The sequence below is a fragment of the Oryza brachyantha genome, chromosome 4, assembly GCF_000231095.2.
Source record: "Oryza brachyantha chromosome 4, ObraRS2, whole genome shotgun sequence".
NCBI lineage: Eukaryota > Viridiplantae > Streptophyta > Magnoliopsida > Poales > Poaceae > Oryza > Oryza brachyantha.
This window is the reverse complement of record NC_023166.2, coordinates 14,809,741-14,829,207: the sequence shown is the minus strand read 5'-3', so window position 1 is coordinate 14,829,207 and position 19,467 is coordinate 14,809,741. Positions and strand designations below refer to the sequence as shown.

Sequence of the window (19,467 nt, the reverse complement as noted above, 5' to 3'; positions counted from 1 at the left end):
TCGTGCCTGTTGTTAAAACACCTGCGATCCGTGACCCTCCCGTCTTGCTTGCCCTATGTGTTGCCTTTGCCTGATAAGCTGTTGGAACATTTCGAGCGCACCATGCCATCAAACCACATGGACACTATAGGGCTCGAAAAATGGATGCTGGTGGTGAGGGTGACACTGACAATGAAAAGCATAATCTACAAAGGGAATACCATTACTTCATTCAAATATTATTGCGTGTGCAGTGCGATGATTGGGAGAGGCCATGCCATGGCCCGACTGGCAGGGGAAGGAAGCACTAGTGCACGTCTGCGCAGGGGCATGTCTAGTTCTACTAGTAACCGTGACAGGGGATGGAGCAGATAGCCTATAATCTCCATTCGAGTAAGAACGCATCGAATCCATCCATCCATCCGCTGTATCATCTTTTATTTAATTTCGTGTCACACGACGGATTGATGCTACAGTTTCCAGGTCAGGAAGGGATTACGGTTTAGGTTAACCGAAACGCGTAGAAGATCCCGTAGCGACAATCCCTCTTTCATCAGTCGCAGCTCCTACCAAAGCCGCCGTCCTCGCCTCTTATCCCGGGAATAAATAATTTCAAGGGAAGCTTCGGCCGAGAGCAACGTGTGAAATCGTCGGGGCCGCCCGATCGCCGCGACCCCGACGGCGCGGATCGGCACGCGTCACGCGCCCGCCCGATCCGGACCGTCCGTCGCCTTTGGATCGGACGCCTCCCTGTTCCTATATATTTTTATCTCGCCGCATCGTTCTCGCCTCCTCCGCAAGTGACGTCGACGCCTCATCCGTCGTCTCTCTCCTCGCCTCGTTTCTCCCCTATCGTCTTCTTTCTTCCTCCTCGTCCTCCTCTCCCCTCCACATTCGCCCGCAGCGATACGGCATTCGCGGCCTCCCGATTCTTGCCGCCCCCGGCCTCCCCGCTTGCTCGTGTCCTGGTTCTCCCCCCTCCCCTCCCCCCGGGAGCCTAGGGCCCGGCTGCAGCGTCGCGCCGCGCGGATTGGATTCGCGGTTCTTCCCAGGTCAGCAGGATGAATCCCTTCTTTCTTCTAATTTTTTTCTTGCTCGTGTGAATGTTTCGAAGATTGGGTTCTCTGCTGGATTCTAGGACCGTTGTGTGTCATGGGGTGGTGGTATCTGTTGGATTCATGGTTGCTGCCCTTGGGTTAGCTCCGAATGTTTTGTGCCTTGCTGCTGCTGCTCCTCTTCCTCCTTGCTTGTGCTATGCGTGCTTGGGGTTGGTTGTGGTGCCTTGTCCTTCTCAAGGAACAAGGAACAAAGGGAGATCGTTGGTAGCTCTGTCGGTGGTCTCATTTCTTCAGTTTTTATTTTAATTTGCCTGTTGATAGAGCCTTTCTCTTGGTCATTTCCGTTGCTATTATTCGACTTCGGATTTATAGCTTCTGTCCAAGCCGCAGCAGGAAGTTTTTTTTACTAGACAGTGCTAAAATCATTTTTACCCAATATCCAACTGAGAAATTGTTCTTGTTTAGTGCAGTATCAATTTCAATTGCCAATTGGGTTTGTGTATTGCCCTGTGTTAGACAGGACCTGACATCATTGGGATGATTCCCAGCCATACATAAATCTGAACAATCCTATCACAATGTGTTTGCACTCCAAAACATGATTTATGATGCAAATACACTTGTTTGTCCTCAACATTGTCTTGTAGGGTGAATTCTGAATGGTTATGCTACCGAACTCTGTAGTGTGGTGATGTTACCGTACTTAGCAGATCCGTGTGCTTCGATGATTGTTTCATTCTGTAGGTTCACATTCAGGATCAATTGTTATATTTCTTAAAGTTATCCTTATTAGCTGTAAATCCACATTTTGAACACTCGGAATAGGAAGCTGATGTGCTATAACTTTCATCTAAAGTACTCAATGTAACACTCGGAATAGGAAAACTGAATTTGCGATATACCGAAGCTAAGCTTACTGGTGTATTAATTAGTACACTTGGGATGAGAGCAATGAAAAAAAAATCGAAGATGCTGTTGGATGAATAATGAAGTGTTCCCTGATTCTAATACATTAGATTGCCATTATCTCTTGGTTATTATTGTTTTAGTTGATCACTAGATATGTGAAGTCTTTCGGTGTATTTGATTTCGTTGAATGTTCCAGATGATGTAGCTAATCCATCATTGTTGTGTCCACGTCACTTTCTGTCAATAATTCACTTGTCGAATTCCTTAACAACCACATAAGTTCACCATGCTATGGAGGCATTTATTGGGGATTGAGATGGATGCCTCAGTCTCTGCAACCATTTCTTTGCTTAGTCGTTCATAGCTGCTTACCTGAATACGAGTACTACTTCTTTAGGATCAATTAGAGGGGAGGCAGTATTAATCTAGTCAGGACGTGCCAGCCTGCCATCCCTGTCCAAGCTCCAGTTTATAAACTACGGGCGCATATTAGTACTGTAAATGCTAGCTGTACTGTACTCCATTGGCAGTGATGGTTAATCTCAATAGTATTGACTTTCACACAGAGATATAAGCTAGTGGTTTCATCTCCTTGCTGACTGGAGTAAACTTCCCCATTTACTAGGTGATAACTTGTCAGTGAATTCTTAGCTTAGGGATAAGAATGGCAACGGGGATAAAAAAACAAAAGGCAAAATATCTAGCCCCTACTCCGTAGTAGTGAAAAAGTTGGATAATGTGATTGCTGACTCGGCCTGCTAGGAAAGATAATGGATTCTTCCTTAGTGTATCAATTGATTATTGACAAGGATAATATAAAGTAAGTTTTTCTGGCATATGAACTGGAGCTTTACCTAACATCTGTCCCCACTCTTCAGACTTGTTAAATGTATTTGGATAGACTTCCCTGGACAGGATGATGTGGTGTGGGCCAAGAAGCTGCCCTTTACCTGGACCCGCCTAGTTTCATGTATTTCTGTTGGTAGACCCTATCTCTGTCTCAATACTGACCATTAACCATGTGGCTTGCGTTGTTCCTTCCAATCTCATTTTCGTGTGTTTCTCAATTTTAGTAGGTGTTCGTACGGTCATACAATGATTAGTAAAGTGGTCCGCTATATATCATATGCATTCCTAGTGACATATTTTTGTTTGTTAAAATGCAGTGCTCTGTTCGTCCAACCAAACAGCCTGCAAGGGTCATCGTCAGAATGGATCAGATTTACATGGCTGCTGTCAATAACCAAACTTCATTGCCTGATGATGAGCCAGTGAAGAAAATTAGTGGAGACATGCCCGTGACTGCTGGAAATGCTTGCTTCGACTGCAACATTTGCCTTGATTTTGCAGCAGAGCCGGTGGTTACTCTTTGTGGTCATCTGTACTGCTGGCCTTGCATCTATGAGTGGTTACGCCCAGGTGTTGAATCTACTGCCAGTAACAACAGGAGTTCGTCAAGGCGACAGTGCCCTGTGTGTAAGGCTACACTCTCCCCGGACATGCTTGTGCCATTGTATGGTCGTGGGGGGAGTTTGAAGAAATCACTGAACGGCGTGGCTATTCCACGGAGACCAACTGTGAAGCGCGAGGCGGTTGAGCATCAAAATACACAGAACAGCATCAATGATCGGCATCACCAGAACATGGAACCCAGCCCTCCACTACATCCGCTGAGGCAGTCGAACCACAATTCCAGTGCCACCGAATTTGATTTCATTTACCCGCCATCACCAATGGGGCGTGGCCTGATCCACTCGACTGCTGGCGGTGTGCTTGGTGGGATGGCTGTGGCGGTGCTACCATGGGCATTCCGTGGCCAGGTGCCACCGAGCATGTTCATGAGTCCTCATTATGTCACGGCGCACAACATGAGCTCCAGAGCGAGGAGACAGCAGATGGAAGTTGAGAGGTCGCTGCACCAGATCTGGTTCTTCCTTTTCGTGTTTGTCGTGCTTTGCCTGCTCTTGTTCTGAGGCAAGATGGTGATGTTTTTCCTTTTGTAAATACGGGAAGGCAAGATACTAATGGGAGGATGCATATAGTAAAAGGGCGTGGTTTAACACTTTGACAATCTGTATCGGTAAGCATGTGCTTAAAGCATGCTGATATAGAGATGTAATATGACAAGTCTTGAGGTGAAATGCAGATTATTCTTCTCTTGTCCTAAATGTCAGAACCTGTGTTGCCTTGTCCAAACCTAAACCTTCGTGGTCTATTTCATTTTCTAAAAACTTAGTCTCAAAGAGAATGCTAATATTTTATTTTCTAAAAATTTATATTGAGTTCATCTAAAAAATATTAGGCATAAAAATTAGACATCACTTTAACAAAATCTAAAACTGATTAAGTCACACCAGAATCATATATTTTTTACTAAATTTAGGATATAAGAGAGTTAATTTTAGTTATGTAAATATTAGAAATGTATTTGATAACTTGCTAAAGATATATTTTCTAGCACAATTTTTAAAATTTAGTTTTAACGATCAATTTTAAACATCTTTTGGCGATGATCTACCATGCCTAGAATTATTGAAACTTCGAGTATCGGTAACATGTTAGACTGATTTTGATCCGTAAAATTGTCTATAAAAGTTCTTGCCACCCCAGAGCGTCATGTCCATGTACAAGGGGAGCATGAATTCTCGAAACAGCGCACGTTGCCAGCCAGGGCTTTGCTTGTGCTAATATAACTAATCACGTTTGCAGCAAGGAAAGGATCTCAGAATTTGCAGTGCGGATGGAGAATACAGTAATACATTGCCCCTAAAAGCCAGCAAAGCCTAGCGAGACATGGATGCACTGATAACTTGTACACTTCCATAATGGGAAAAATCACGCTGTTTACATGTGCGTACTCATTTGCTGTACCAGTCCAGAAAGAGAACGGAGAAAGTAAGAACAAAGAAGAAAAGCAGGAGGAAGGTTCTACTGCTGCTGTTGCGCTGGATCGCCTGGGATAGCTCCTTGTTCCCACGCTCCACATTGTTCGTAGCTTCAACTGCCTGACAAAAAGGCATACGTTGTGTTATAAGAAATCTGGAGTGAAAACACAAAGATAAAGATACATGTTGTAGCTAAATTGGTAAGCTGGTATTATAATAAGGAAATGCGAGGAAGAGCCTGTCTCAGTTATCCAAAAAAACAAAAACTTAATTTAACAGGAAGATGCCTGTTCCATCGATCCTGACAAAAGGTTCAGACGTTCAGTGGATGATAACAAAATGTTATACACACCAAGTTTAAGAGTAGGTACAATAACATACTATAAGCCAACTATAAACATATTTTTAAGAAGATAAAATATTAGAGAGAAGATTAGCTAAGCTACAGATTTATAGCCAGCTGCAGCACGAACTCTAAGACGCAATGTGTGTATGACAGGTGGAATAAGGTAGTATATGTTTTATGGGTAACTATTGTATGAATTGGCTATTAGATTGACTATAGATGATTTGGAGCTATCGGTTGGCTATACTATTGAACTTGCTCTAATAGTTCATCAGCAAAGCGTATTATTTATATATGCTTTTCACATAAATCTACGTGTGTAACACATAAGAAGATAATCTACTACAAATAGATAACAGATACGGTCTTGAATAGATTTTCTACCTGGTCGTATAAATACTGGATCTGCTGAGCTTGCCGTAGAACATGTGTTGACATAAGATGATTAAGTGCTGACATCTCTATCATCTTTGTCTCTGTTTCTTGGACAGCGTCAAGAAGGTTTGTCAACTCCACCTAAGATATGAGTTAGAGGCAAATAATTAATCATATGCATGACAACATTCCAGTAAAATAACTTGACTTTCACCAGAATAATACATATGCATCAAAAAATTACCTGAAGTGCTCTTGTTTCATCATCCAAGAGTTGTTCTTGAACTCTTAGTGGTGCAGTACAAACCTCCTGTTCTTCAACCTTTGAAACATCAGATTTCAATACAAGGTTTGGCTTGGATGGTCCCACAGCTTTGGTTTCTTGTTTCCTCTGAATCCTTTTTCTTGGCATCGCTCTATTAATAGCATCTTGAAAACGCATGGTCCGAAGACGATCAAACTGTGCAGTGACTGAGTGGAGACGCTCACTCAAGATCAAAACCTGGTGAAATTGTATGGAAAACACAAAGCTTAGCAACATGACCATGTAGTTGCCTATATACTGCTGGATGCAACTTTAAATTAGGAATAAAATTTGACAAAGTTCAAATTTACCTATTTTTTAGGGTTGCAGCATGATTGTTTTGTCCTATCTAATGTCCAATGCTAGGAATAAACTAAGGTACGGATATCCTGCTACCAGGTGCACACAACTTCCAACTTCATCAGGAAAATGAATGCTGAACCTATCAGTTCTTCTATTTAAAGATAATGCACTTACTTATATTTATCTGTCTGTTAAAGAACTTCTCTGAGTAGATAGAAATTTTGTGCAAGGGAGAAGATCAAGTATACACAAGAAGTCAATTAGGTTAAAATATAATATGTATAATTTCAGTAATGAATGCACTAACAATGCTTGGAACAATGGAACCTCTGTAAGATGGGAAACAAAGTAGCAAACATATATACAGAACTTCAGATAAATAGAAGGAAAAGGGTAAGAAAACAGCCATAAAGGGTCAGAACACATCAAAATGAAGTGTGATTTTACTGGTATGTCGCACACAAACATACCAGAGGACTACTGCATTTACATTGTAAATTAGCAATAATTGACCCATGGTGAGTATAAATAGACATACCACACCATGCTGGTGAGCTATCAAATCCAACCGGGAACTCTCATCGCTTGTACCAAGCCATGTCTTTGCATTTCCACTCTTTTCTTCATGGATTCTGTTCTTTAGGATATCTATTTGTTCCTTGCATGCTTTTACGAAAACACCGACCTAATATAGTTCCAATAATTAGACAAGTTAGAAGTTGAGAACATAACCAAAGCAACAGCCAAAAATTACCCCCCAAAAGCACATAATGTTACCAGTATGAATATATAATGACAACTCACTAGCAAATAATAGTATCGAAGAAAGTGCAATGTCAAACAAACCTTAAATTTAGTATCAACTCATTTTTCAATGAACTCATCCGCCATGTTATAAAGTAAGTTTAAACATGATTGCAGTGTACTGTAGATATCCTACATGCAACCTCATTGGAAAGGAAAGAGTAAATCAACAAATAAACCACTGTTCACCTCATGCTCAATGTTGTCCCTCTCTTGCTCCGTGGTGCGATGCAAGTCAACATAGTCCTTCCTATGCTTCACAATGAACTTCTCCAGTTCCTTGATGCTCTCAAGCTACACCAAAACAACAAATTAATTATAGTAGTATGCTATACCAAATGATCACATTGTTGCAGCGAAGACAGGTTCCTACCGTCTTGATTGCAGCATTTGTAAATGGCAATTTGGGTGTCGGCTTCCGGATGATGAAAGAAGACATGAGCGCGGCTAACTGAGACTGCAAAACGGAGTCAACACAACCAGGATCAACAATATTCTTCCTGCCTCTGTGCAGAGGGGAGGAGTAGCGGAATTACGTCGTCGAGCTCACCTCCGTGTACCCATGGTCGAGCGCGGCGACGCGAACGGACTCCTTAAAGTCCTCGGTCCTGTCGCGAACCCTCGACATCGCCAAAGCAGTAGCAGCTACGGCCTCCTCTCGTCAGATCTCCCGCGCGCACTGATTCGCGAGCCGGCGAGATGCGCTGATCCTTCGTTTGTGGGCGGCTATGGCGGGTGAATAAGCTCCGGCGCGATAGTTCTGCTGCACTGGAGATCAGCGCACTACCGCCGCGCCGGCGCGTGGACCGTGCGGAGAGGTGGGACTTGAGAAAGTCCGGTCTCCTCGCGAGGGAGAGGAGACGGGAGCGGCGTGGAGGAGGGCAGCAGCGCCGGACGAGCTCCCGCGCGGAGGAAGGCAGCGGTGGAGAGGATGGGCGGGGGGCGATGCTCCCCCGACGCGCCCAACGCCTCCCCACAGAGAAAGAGAGAGGCGGCGACGGCGACGGCGACGGCGACGGCGGCGGTGGAGGGGAACGGCGGATCGCTTCTGGGAGCCGAGCGCCGCGCGTGCCCAGATCGAGCCGCGCAATGCTGGAGAGAGATGCCCCACGGGAAGAGCTTGGAGACGTGCCATCCAGCCGTCGGATCCCTCTCTTTTTGCACGTGTCAAAAATCCGCGTGGGGAATGCACAGGATGGGCTTTGCGGTGCAAGTGCAAACCGCTGCGAGAGAGCTGATCCGTCACGCGCCCGCCCGACGCTTCGCCTCCCCTCCCCTCCCCTCTCCGATCCCCGCGAAACCCTAGGCGAGGGGCGAGTAGGCATGGTGAAGCATGAGAACGGCTCGGCCCCCGATGCCGATGGCGCTGGTGAGGAGGAGGCGGCGGCCGGCAGCCGCAGCCGCAGCGGCAGCATGTCCGTAGAAGCCGATGTGGAGGAGCGTTCGAAGGGGAGCCGAGACCGGGACCGGGACCGCCGTGGCAAGTCGAAGAGGCGGAACGAGGAGGAGGAGGATGGCGGGAGCGAGAGCTCCGGCGAGGACTCAGGCGAGCGCCGGAAGCGCCGCAGAAAGGAGAAGGAGCGGCGGCATCGACGGCGCCGGAGCCGTAGCGAGAGCTCGGGCTCATCGTCGGAGTCTGAGTCGGAATCCGAGTCTTCTCACTCAGATTCCAGTGCGGAGTCAGAGAGCCAGACAGATTCAGAGGAGGAGAGGCGAAGGAGGCGGCGGAGGAGGAGGAAGGAGAGGGAGGAGGAGGATAGGAGACGGAGGAGAAAGGAGAAGGAAAGAAGGAAAAGAAAGGAGAAGGAAAAGGAGAGGGAGAGGAAGAAGAAGGAGAAGAAGAGGAAGAGGAAGGAGGAAAAGAAGAGTTTGGGCAAGAAGGCTGCAGTGACAAACTCGTGGGGGAAGTATGGCATCATCCGTGAAGTCGATATGTGGTGAGGATCCTATTTCGTAATTTTTCATTGGCATTTCTTACGAAAATTGTGAATTCGTGTAGCTGCAATTTGGTATTTGTATGCGGTGAAATAGCCTACCAATGCATTGGCAGATAGATTGGAAACTAGAGATCATTTTCCTGAATCCCAATCTCATTTCAATCCACGAAGTTTGTTCTGGAAACTAGAGACAGTATTTCCATGGAGTTCTATAGAATCCCTTCGTGCTATTGAGATATTGCAATCCGCGAAGTGTGTTAAAAATGCTGTAGTAGCTAACCACATCGATCTTGTTCTGGGTTTTAGTTATAATAGTAAAACCAAAATCAGTCTAAAATATGTGATTCAGTATGGCAATACACGATCTTATATGCTGCCAGTGAGAGTAACAGGTCCAGTCACTGGTTTTCATATTAAATAATTCAATGGCATATTCACTATTGGAAAAGTGCAAACCAGTGGTTCAGTTCCCAAAACTCTTTACGGAGTTAAGCTTTGAAGCAGGTTTTGCATAACTATTCATAAAGTTCATATGAATCATATGCTGAAAGAAAAACAAAATTTATTTTCCGGCATCAAATTAGATCCTAGCCTCCCCTATAATGCTGGGTTAATCCAACTTATAATAGTTTCGATTAGCTTGATATGGCGAGTTAAGACTTGATAGAAACATATAAAGTACACTAGCATGTTGTTTCTACTTTATTCTTATGACTTACGAGTGAAACCATGCAATATGTTTTATAGGAACAAACGACCAGAGTTCACTGCATGGTTGTCAGAAGTCAAGCAGGTATAATTGTTTAATTATTCTGTATATGTTTACATGCAGGTTAGGAACAAAAGACAACCGATTGCCCCCCAAAGAAACCATTATATTTTGTTCATATTTTATTGCTTTTAAGTGAAAAAAAATATCCCTTCCATTTTATTTATTTTGCGTTGTTAGTTCAAAAATTGAACTAACAAATGTCATACAATTGCCTATGGAGAGAGTATTATATATCGGGTAAATTATTGCCTAATGGACATTTGAATCTTATAGCTTTATCTCAAGAAAAAAATCAATGTGATAGAAATATTTAAATATATGCATACTAAGTGCAATTTAATTTTTGAGCTCAAGTTATACCTGACATAAAATTTGTGGACCAAAAGGTACTTGTTTCTGTTATCCTTTTTCTTTTGCATATGTGAATTACTTTGTTTGGTTTAGTCCAGTTTTCCCCTTTTTTCTGGCTCAGATTTGGTCATGTACAGAAGACCAAACAATTTATCATCCATCATTTTACTGATTTATATGTTTACAAAACAAATATATTAAATTTACTTTTGTTAATGTGTTTACAGGTTAATTTGGAGACATTGTCAAATTGGGAAGAGAAACAAATGTTTAAGGAGTAAGCTACTTTACTGCCATATTGATTAATTCGGCTTCTGCTGTATATTTATAAATGGCATTTATATAACAGTTTCCAACGAGGTTTAACTTGTATTTGTTGAATGTTTCTCAGATTTATGGAAGATCACAACACAGCTACTTTTCCATCAAAAAAGTGATTCCTCCTATCTCTTTCTCTTGTTGTGCTGTTGTGACATTTGTTAGCAAGTTCTTGATGGAAATTCCTTATGTCTCTATCTTTGTTGGCTTACCAGATACTATGACTTAGATGCGTATCATCGTCGTATGATGGAAAAAGAGAAAAAGAAGGGCCTAAAGAGTGCCTTGGAAACAGAACGTACAGTATTCAATGATGAGGAACAGCGACGGTATGTGTAGATTATCTTGATTATACTTATCTAGTTTGTATATGGTGTACCTGTGGTACTTTGCATGTTTAACCATTCTCACATTGAACCATGGGGCATTATGAAAGCAAGTAATGTAAATTACTGAGTGTACCCGCAGTTCTTTTGTCATTTATGTTGCACCTCATTTTGAGTAACAATATTGCTTTTTGGAACCAATGACTTTGCTAGCTATTTGTAGCTATGAGCTGCTTACATCAACCAGTTTCCATGGTCTACACAGATAATTGCAAAGCCTTGTGTTTTGATTGGGATTGGAGTTTATTTTATTTTAAATCTTAGTTTTCTAAAGCATTTCTTAAAAAAATGTTACGCAGGCTGGAATTGCTCAGAGAACGTGAACGACAAAAGGAGGAAGAAGTGGCAGCTCTAAAACGCTCCATGCAAACTGGAATGGTTAGATTATTGCAACTAATTGTTCATCTGATCTTTCACTTACATCCTCTGAACATCTTTTAAAGTGTCAGCATGCTTGTATGGTCCCAGTTTGAAACAGGTTATTCATTGGATTATTGTCATGTATTACATACATGATTATAGGGATAAATAAAATATTTTGAGAAATAAACCTATAGCTTAGAACGAGTGCTCTAGGCAATGCAGTAGAACGAAGTTTTTTGAGAAAATGTGTTTTTAGAGATATGGAGCTAATAATCTGTGGTAATAAACTAATAATCCAGTGGAGTAGCTATCAAGGATTTTATTTTGTCCATATTAACTGGCTTGGTCTTAATTTAAAGATTAGATGATCCAGTATTAAGTACCTTTGGCCTCTAGTATCCTCTAGTGTCAACTGTCAAAAGAGAATGTTGCTAGGCTTTTGACAATTAATGGGAAGTGGCCCGCACTTGAAATCACAATATGTGATTGAATTATCTGTCCACACATCCCTTTCTATGAATAGGAATGTATGCCCTTAGTAGTAGTTGTTGTCTTGTTGACATTGCAGATCTTTCATTGTAACCTAGGCATATTCGATCTTTCTTAATTCAAAGGCAGTTTACAAGTTTTTTTTTTCTTGGACCCTGTACTTGATCAGTTAATGCAGTTGGCACCAATTTATGTTCTTTATCTCATACTCAAGAGTAGAATATGTACGAGGATATGTGCATATTTCTTAAGGAAAATGGACTTCAACTGTTTCCCTTACTAAGCCCGGATACCACAGCAAACCAAGAAAAATCGGACAAATTTACCACATATTTATTTATTTATTTTAGCTTGGTCGTGTTACTGTGTCCTTACTGTTACTGCATGTTGGTGATAAGCCCAATTACTGCGTTAACTGGTGGGAAGGGAAACCCTGACTTAACGCATGACCTCAACTACTATAACCTTGTGGTCTGTCACTAGGCTACATGGGTGTCCCCCATTTTTGAATTTCCCATTGTGTTAATGCCTGAGAGTTCTAGGGATGTACTTAATTCCTGTTTTTCCCTTCTTATGCAAAATTAGCATTGGGTGACATTTAACTCCTCTGTCCCGTCAATTAACTTTCTGTGATTGCTCCTGATTGTAGGCTCAAGCAATGAAAGAGCAAACCCGGCTGCGCGAGGAAATGATGTACCAGTATAGATTGGGCAATTTTGAGGTATGCCCCTGTTTCTAAATTTGAAACCAGGCAATCGTAAGTTTGGCTAATAGAGAAAAGTGCATACAGCTTAATGAATTATTGTCTTTATCAGGCTGCAGCTGCAATCCAGAAAAGGTTGGATCCTGATGCAGAGTAGGCGGTTTATGGAGAGCGCTATTTTCATATAGCTCCTTAATTAAAACTGTAGAAGGTACAAACTTATGGTAATGTACTGGCGCAGAACTGGTCGTTACATAAATTTTACCGAGTTGTCCTGTAAAATATTGCGTGCGGAGAGATATGATTTTTAATTCAAACTGTCTAGCTTCGGTTTTTATTCCGCTGTATGCTATGTATCCGTTGGGTGCTGGACGATTTTAAAGCTTTGCTATAGGGATGTTCCACGACGCAACTTTTTGCTGCGTTGGATTGGGGAAATCAAGGCCGTGCACCCCCGGCTGTCACCGATGGAATGGCGAGTTCTAGCTAATGTGTAGAAGCAATTCAATTGTTTTGCCTTGCACAGTTGAACTCGTGCCAGCTCCCCCATCAACATGCAAGCGCATCGTACTGTCCGTTTTTTAATCTCATTTCAAGTAGAGAGAGGGTGATCTCAAGATAACAAGTTCTTAAGCCGGGCGTTTACATAAGTTATAGTAAAGGAAGTTCCCTGCAAACTATTCAAGCTATAGATGCTTCCAAGATGATGAAACATCTCGCCTCGTAAGTAAGGATTTTTTTAAATAATGTTATTTAAATGAAAATTAACAAAAATAATTGTTTGGTGAGAAAATTGTGAAAATAGCACCCTTGTCCTATTGTACACATAATGAACGATGGAATGATTGTTTGAGTTTTTATGAAAAAAAACAAACGACATATTTGCAAACGAAAAATAATATATGAATAAAATTTTTATATATGTATTCTTGGTGATCTCAAAGCTAAAATTGAAAAATAAACTTAGTGAAAAAACCTCAAAATCAATTTCAAATTTAAGGTTGGAAATTCTAATTTTAGCTTATAAGCACAAGTATAAACGAAAAAATGGAGGCGTGGTTTAACTGGCTCTGTACTTATTGAAGTGTGGACCCTGATGATTTTTTATTTAAATGATACGATTTAAAAAAATCATAAGGAAGGAGGGACATGTTTTAAATTTAAATGGTATTATTTTAAAAAAATCGTAAGGGGGGAGGGATATCGTGAGTGGACCCTGATGGTTTTTAATTTAAATGGTTTTATTTTAAACAAAGTCGTACTCCCTCTGTCTCAAAATAAATCAATTTTTTATTTTTTACCTTCAATTTTTGACTATTCATCTTATTAAAAAAATTTTGTGATTGATATTTTTGTTTTTATTAGAAAATAAATTATGAATAGTACTTTACGTGAAAAATTCGTTTTTTTTTTTTTTGACAGAGAGAAGTAAGGAAGAAGGGATGGAATATCGATTGTGTCCCTTGACCGGCGCGGGAGGATCGACATGGATCGAAATATGCCGCAAGTCGCAATTCGCGAATCCAGGGGGGCGAGGATCAATCAACTACAGATCTATCTATTATCACCAGATATTTCACCGGAAGAATATCGCACGAAAAACACTGATCAATCAAAGGACAAAATGGATAAACTGCGGCCATCATCTTTACAGATGATCAAACACGAAGCTCCTCAAACGGGAGCAGAGCAACCACAAAACCACCTGATCATATAAAGACGAATCAAAGTACTGTTTCGACTACATGATGAACCCACTAAAAAAAAACACAACCCGCCGGGGGGTGGTTCACGACGCCTCGAGTCGAGCGCTCAGCGCTTGATGCTCTTGACCTTGTTCCACGCCCGCTTGCACGAGTCGCCGACTACCTTGACGCCCTTCATCACCGCCCCCTTGAGGTGCTTCAGCTCCTTGGCCCGCTCCTTCACCTGCAGATCGAACCCGCCCATCTCCTCCTCCGCCTGATCTCCGCAAAAGCAATCTGATTTCTTGCTGCGACTGGTTTCTTTTGGCGACTCGCCGTGCGATCGAGGGGAGGAAGGAGGCAAGGAGCCAATGGCTATGCTATATAAGCGCCAGCCGTGCGCGTGGGCGTGGACCTAAAACCACGATCTGTAGCCGGTGCTGATCTGTAAAGTTTGGAAAACAAGGTTGTACCGGCGTCTGAGGTTTGAATGGATGGAGATATTTTGGCAGAGATGATGCTAATCGTTCACATAAATAAACAGCCGTTGTAAGGACTAACGAGAATCTGAGATCGCTACGTGGGTCCGGTATGTCAGCCAGTGTTTAACGGCGAGTGACTTTCCTCGCTCCTTCGTGCGGATTGGAAAGCTTCTTCCTTGAAGAACGGCGCGTGACTTTGGCTTTTCTGTTTTGCTTTGTTGGGACTCTGGACCTATTCTGTCCATGTGCTTCGGTATTGCAGTTGCGTCGTTAACTCGTTAGTTACGTGGAGTTGTTAGTAGCCATATCGACTCCACACTTGTCAGTCACTCATTCTTCGCGCGAACGAAGGCCCATGAAGAAAAAATATCAATTCTCAGCCGGATCAAGAAACACGGCGCAAGGGTGACAGGACTCACGAACCCTGCATTTTCGACCAGGGCAAACACACACGAACATACCAAAAAAAAAAAGAAAGAAGAAGAAAATAATACAGGGAGCTCAGGAGTGTGAAGGCAGCAGAGACCAAGAGGGATCCAAAACCCTCGGGCCGAATCAGCTTTCCTCACCGGCCCATCCCTCCTACAGGTAAATCCTTGAAGCAAAGCAAGCAGCAAACGCTCTCTTCTCCTTCGGAGAGGGCGGCTACCTGTTGCACCTGGGCCATCTCCTGATTCCTGATCCCCAAATTACCAACCACTACAGACACTGACACACACTCACCAAAATAGCGAATTAGCTACTCTAAGCATGAATGATCTGACCAACTGTAATAAGTTGCATAATTGATAGGATGCCTGGCTCCCCTGCCTGCCTGACTGACAGACTGACTGACACGTGGGGCCTGCCTTTGCGGATCCACAAGTCAGTTTGCGGGCCGATAAAACGTTGGCCCTGGGTCGGCGGACCCACCTGGAAAATCAGAGGGAGGCCTCGAAGTTGAGGCGCGAGGTGTAGGTGGCCGTGGGCTTCCAGTTCCTGGGGATGACCTCCCGGGCTGTCAGAGTCTTCTGGGCCGACAGCGTCGTCAGCCTCACCGAGAAGGGCCCGACGAGCGGGCCCCGCACCAGGCACCACGTGGCCCCCCACACGTGCTTCATGTCCAGCCACTCCACCGAGTTGGCCTGCACGTGCCATGTGGAAGGCAGCACCAAGAATAAGTAACTAGCACATAGATCCTTCAGAGAAATTGAATAAGCAACTAGCAGTAACCTTTCTAGATTTTCAGAAATTAAGATCAGGCAGGGCTACACAACAGATTATCTATCACACACAGAACGAACAGTTTCAGGTTAAGCAGAGCAGCCTGAAACTTTTTACAGCAAAGCAGCTATGCTCAACACGCTGGCAGGCATCGTCGTCTGGGATTCCGAATCTTTGGATGCCACGAGGCTACATGCCCACACAGCCCACCCGGTTCAGTCTTCATCACAAGCGTGCCTCAGTTTGCAGGGTGCGTTGTCAGAGTTTAACAACCGTGAAAAGCATTAGCAGGTGCAAAAGCAAGGGCACCATGCAAGTGTGGCTGGTAAAAATTGTCGACGGAGACCAACGCAAGTGCATAAATGCATGCTCTATCTTTAGTCTTTGCTGTTCTTAAGGAGATGGGGAGACCGAGCTAAAGCGGCAGCATGCTTGACAGGTCTTTGCTTTGGTGAAAGGATTGGCTAGGGTTCATGAGTTGCTGCTCTACAGCTCTAGCGCACGAAGCCTGGGTATTTTTATGCATACATTCTAGAGAGGTGTATCATTTGACAGAGAGAATCATGCCTTTGTGCAAGGGTTTGACTATGGCATAGTCCATGAGACTCCGGTAGCTAAAGAAAGCATATGCGTGCCGTACTATCCTGTCTCACAAGTGCTCCCTTTTATTGTGTAAACTTGTATGGGGGCAAGGAGTAAACCCTGACAAACCAGCTTAGCATGAAGTTGAAAACCTATGGTTTAACTTCTCCTAAGATGCTGGTTTAGGTTTTCACTTCTCCTAAGATGCTGGAAATGTGATTCTAGAACTTCAGGTTGATCTATAAAGGACAGAAGAGAGACCCAACAGTTATATCCTTCGCTAGTCATTCAGTGAACACTGAAGTACTGAGCAGAGGCCTGAAGGGTAAAAGCAGCAAGGAATTAGGCAGTACACACATGTCCCCAATCACACCGGCCCACTGGAGCAAAGAGGGTGAGGAACTTGTCACATGCACACATGTTTGCGAGGGGAAGAAGCTGTGGTCCTATTGCATAACCAGCAAAGGATTTGTCCCAGGCAGCACTGAGCATGTTCCTAGCACTATGAGCAGTTAAAGCAAAAGATAACCCCATTTTCCATGTCCTACCAGCTAAAGGAAAAAAGCTAACAAAAGAAGCTTGATAAGGTCCAGGGAAGGAAGAGAATTGATAGGGTGCATTAGCTACCTGCTTTATCTGCATGGATCCAATGTCGCCCTCGCCGTCCTCGAACTCGACCAGCAGCGAGAGCCAGAAGTTCGTCGAGCCTTCGTTTACACGGAAGGCTATGTTCTTCCCGCCATATTTGCACGCCGTCCTATTGTACATCGAAACACTGCACTGGTCAGCTTCGACGTCGAAATGAAACACAAAATATCGTAATTAACTGAAATGACCGATGTTCATAACTCATAAGTGATTAATGTTAGCTGAATACTCCTGGACGGTACGCGTTGCACTGGTAGGCGACAGCTTTACTATATTCAGGCAGACTGGTGAACGGAGAAGCATTGGCAAGGGATTTCTAGACAAGAGGTTAAATGCCATTTGGATATCCGCAGCTCTGACTGTGTTAATATCAAGCAGAGATACAGAGGCATGTGTAACTCAGCTAGAATTTTTTTCAGGCATGGTCCAGTGACCATGCATTCACTTGTATGGAGTCTGTACTAACCTACTTGTCCACTCTTAGCTGAATGCACCCGTTGATTATAACAAATAAGGTAACCGGAGCAGGCCGCAGGCTAAAGTAAATAATTGGGTTATGTTGCTGCATGCTGCGCACCTTCTGTACACGACCGACAGCTGGCCCCGGTCGCGCAGGTGCCCGCCGGCGCCGGCAACGGCCATCCTGCTGAAGGCGGCGCCGCTGAGGTCGAAGTGCGTGCGGCCGAACGCGCACAGCCCGCCGGGGCACTCGTCGGTGACGATGACCGTGACGGCGCGGCGGGAGCAGATGCTGTGGTCGAGGCACTTCACCTTGTAGCAGGCGCCGCAGCCCTCGCCGTCCTTGAACAGCACGGGGCTCACCGATCCCACCCGCGCCTTCAACGGCACCACGTCCACCAGCGAACCATACCCGCACGCCCCACCTGAAGAACATTGATTAAAAAAAGGTTGCTCTGGTTAACCCAACAAATTATCGCCAATGCCAAAACTGCACTGTTGATCGATGTAGCATGCATGCACTGGACTGGACGTGCCGGCAACTGTTTGGCAGTAATCAGTAATCACAGAGTCAAGCATGTGGTTACAGAAAAACAATAGTACAAACAACAGAAACAAGTCAGAGCATCAAGGCTTGATTACAGAACATAGAGCAACTTGCTGTTAAACAGGGCCAGGGATGGACGAATCACAAGCTGTACTGCTCCGTTGCGATACGACGACAAAACTGGAGGTAATCTAATGCAAGCTGCGCCACAGTGTTATGACTGTAACGCGTAAATGCCAGTAAAAACTTGGCTAGTACAGATGATTCACTGGATTTTAACCTTTACAGTACAGGTGCCAATGCGAGATCATATTCTCAGTAGTTACAAGCAGTGTCGGTGGAGTGAATGAGTGACGAGCAATTGAGTGCATTTATCATGAAGATTTCAGCCGTTTGGTACCGAGTAAAATCGCAGGGAGTTATTGGAAGACCTGACACGGTCTTGCTGGCTGCTGGGCTGAAAACCTCGTCGCACGAATCGTAAAGCGACGGAGCGGCTCGACCGCTCGATGGTTGACGCGAGTACACTGGGTACACCACGGGCCCGCCGAAATTCCTTCCGGATCTCACGCGATCCGCGGACGACGGAGGTCGCGCCAAAAATGCCGTAACGGGCGGAATCATTGTCCCGAGAAGAATGGAGAAAAACTAAAGCCACTCGATGTAAATCGGACGGCTACGAATACAATAATCCTCCCATTTTACAGGTATCTAATTATCTAGTAGTCGTCCTGATTATCAGCTCAGTGAGAAAATAAAGGAAAATAAGTAAAATGAGCAGTACAGTAGTACTACGAAATACTGATTCCCAAGTATTTGATGATTTGGTAGTATATGCTTCCAATTAGTAAATGCTCGGCCAGTATGCTTAGGTACTCTCTACTGAGTACTGGAGTGAGTACTCCACTGTGGGATGCAGGAGCTAAAAATGGAGGTGAGTTCAGAGCTTTTACCGGTGCTGCCGTCGCCTTCGGCGTCGCCGTACCACGTCGCGGTCGCCGGCCGCCACTCCATATCGACCGCCGCCGCGGACTTCGACTTGCCGCCGTCGAACAAGGACGAGGCGGAGATGGGGGGAGCGAGCAGCAGCAGAAAGCAGAGCAAGAAGGGCGCGGAGGAGCGCGAGGAGGCTGCCATTGTTGAGTGGTTTCCTTTTCTTCCCCCCTCTTCTCCTCTCCCTCCCTCCCCTCCACTCCGCCGCCCCTTGTACTGCTGCTAGCACTGCGGCTGCTTGGAGAGTTGGTAGGCTTCTTTTTGGGGAGCTCTCCCTTTTATGGCTTCGAGAAATCCCAAGCCCCGATGCGCAGAGATCAGAGGGATGGCTTGGGCGCTTGGCTGGCAAGCTGGCTCTGTACAAATGGCAACGCAGGGTTCAGGGGCAGTGGGGGCTCGCTCCGGCGGCTATTGAGTAGTGTACCACAGTGTTGGCCTGATTTTATAATGGAAAGCTGAAAGAGAAATAACCGGCGAGCTGCGAGGTGTGCTGTGCAGCTGCTGAGGCCATCTTCTCTCCCATATGGGTGGGTCCGTGGGTGTCCAGTGACCAGTGTGTTGATGATGTGCAGTGCGACTGTGCAAG

General features: G+C 44.5%; 4 protein-coding genes across 5 annotated transcripts; 2 read left to right on the top strand and 2 right to left on the bottom strand.

The window, feature by feature from the left end:
* The first annotated feature begins 809 nt into the window (after positions 1 to 809).
* On the top strand, positions 810 to 4,114 carry LOC102719289 (E3 ubiquitin-protein ligase RMA1H1-like). 2 transcript variants are annotated; one of them, XM_006652493.3, is made up of 2 exons: positions 810 to 1,031; positions 3,113 to 4,114. In XM_006652493.3, exon 2 carries the CDS (start codon positions 3,158 to 3,160, stop codon positions 3,917 to 3,919), a length of 762 nt encoding a protein of 253 aa, XP_006652556.1. In that variant the 5' UTR covers positions 810 to 1,031; positions 3,113 to 3,157; the 3' UTR covers positions 3,920 to 4,114. The 2 variants fall into 2 exon arrangements, with proteins under 2 accessions (XP_006652556.1, XP_006652555.1); XM_006652492.3 differs by lacking the exon at positions 810 to 1,031 and having other exon boundaries at positions 1,342 to 4,114.
* A 529-nt stretch (positions 4,115 to 4,643) lies between these two features.
* Positions 4,644 to 8,046, bottom strand: LOC102719008 (syntaxin-81). The gene is made up of 7 exons (XM_006652491.3): positions 7,514 to 8,046; positions 7,337 to 7,420; positions 7,153 to 7,257; positions 6,698 to 6,844; positions 5,797 to 6,054; positions 5,562 to 5,693; positions 4,644 to 4,951 (listed from the first exon to the last, which is right to left on the bottom strand). The coding sequence occupies exons 1-7, from the start codon at positions 7,589 to 7,591 to the stop codon at positions 4,805 to 4,807; spliced, it is 951 nt and encodes a 316-aa protein (XP_006652554.1). The 5' UTR covers positions 7,592 to 8,046; the 3' UTR covers positions 4,644 to 4,804.
* Positions 8,047 to 8,185: 139 nt separating this feature from the next.
* LOC102718732 (vicilin-like seed storage protein At2g18540) lies at positions 8,186 to 12,619 on the top strand. Its single transcript, XM_006652490.3, has 8 exons — positions 8,186 to 8,900; positions 9,648 to 9,693; positions 10,251 to 10,300; positions 10,415 to 10,456; positions 10,557 to 10,670; positions 11,027 to 11,105; positions 12,229 to 12,300; positions 12,395 to 12,619. The coding sequence occupies exons 1-8, from the start codon at positions 8,287 to 8,289 to the stop codon at positions 12,437 to 12,439; spliced, it is 1,062 nt and encodes a 353-aa protein (XP_006652553.1). The 5' UTR covers positions 8,186 to 8,286; the 3' UTR covers positions 12,440 to 12,619.
* Positions 12,620 to 14,231: 1,612 nt separating this feature from the next.
* Positions 14,232 to 19,297, bottom strand: LOC102715755 (expansin-B17). The gene is made up of 4 exons (XM_006653555.3): positions 18,842 to 19,297; positions 17,460 to 17,766; positions 16,862 to 16,991; positions 14,232 to 15,573 (listed from the first exon to the last, which is right to left on the bottom strand). Exons 1-4 carry the CDS (start codon positions 19,023 to 19,025, stop codon positions 15,370 to 15,372), a joined length of 825 nt encoding a protein of 274 aa, XP_006653618.1. The 5' UTR covers positions 19,026 to 19,297; the 3' UTR covers positions 14,232 to 15,369.
* Positions 19,298 to 19,467: the final 170 nt, after the last annotated feature.

Coding starts and splice junctions, on each gene's coding strand:
- LOC102719289 (XM_006652492.3), top strand. CDS start 3,107: ATGCAGTGCTCTGTTCGTCCAACCAAACAGCCTGCAAGGGTCATCGTC.
- LOC102718732 (XM_006652490.3), top strand. CDS start 8,287: ATGGTGAAGCATGAGAACGGCTCGGCCCCCGATGCCGATGGCGCTGGT. Junction 9,694..10,250: donor GGTTGTCAGAAGTCAAGCAG/GTATAATTGTTT, acceptor ATGTGTTTACAG/GTTAATTTGGAGACATTGTC. Junction 12,301..12,394: donor ATAGATTGGGCAATTTTGAG/GTATGCCCCTGT, acceptor TGTCTTTATCAG/GCTGCAGCTGCAATCCAGAA.
- LOC102715755 (XM_006653555.3), bottom strand. CDS start 19,025: ATGGCAGCCTCCTCGCGCTCCTCCGCGCCCTTCTTGCTCTGCTTTCTG. Junction 17,767..18,841: donor CGAAGGCGACGGCAGCACCG/GTAAAAGCTCTG, acceptor AATGTTCTTCAG/GTGGGGCGTGCGGGTATGGT. Junction 16,992..17,459: donor CTGTCGGTCGTGTACAGAAG/GTGCGCAGCATG, acceptor GATGTACAATAG/GACGGCGTGCAAATATGGCG.
- LOC102719008 (XM_006652491.3), bottom strand. CDS start 7,591: ATGTCGAGGGTTCGCGACAGGACCGAGGACTTTAAGGAGTCCGTTCGC. Junction 7,421..7,513: donor TCGACCATGGGTACACGGAG/GTGAGCTCGACG, acceptor TCCGTTTTGCAG/TCTCAGTTAGCCGCGCTCAT. Junction 6,845..7,152: donor GGGACAACATTGAGCATGAG/GTGAACAGTGGT, acceptor GAACTATATTAG/GTCGGTGTTTTCGTAAAAGC.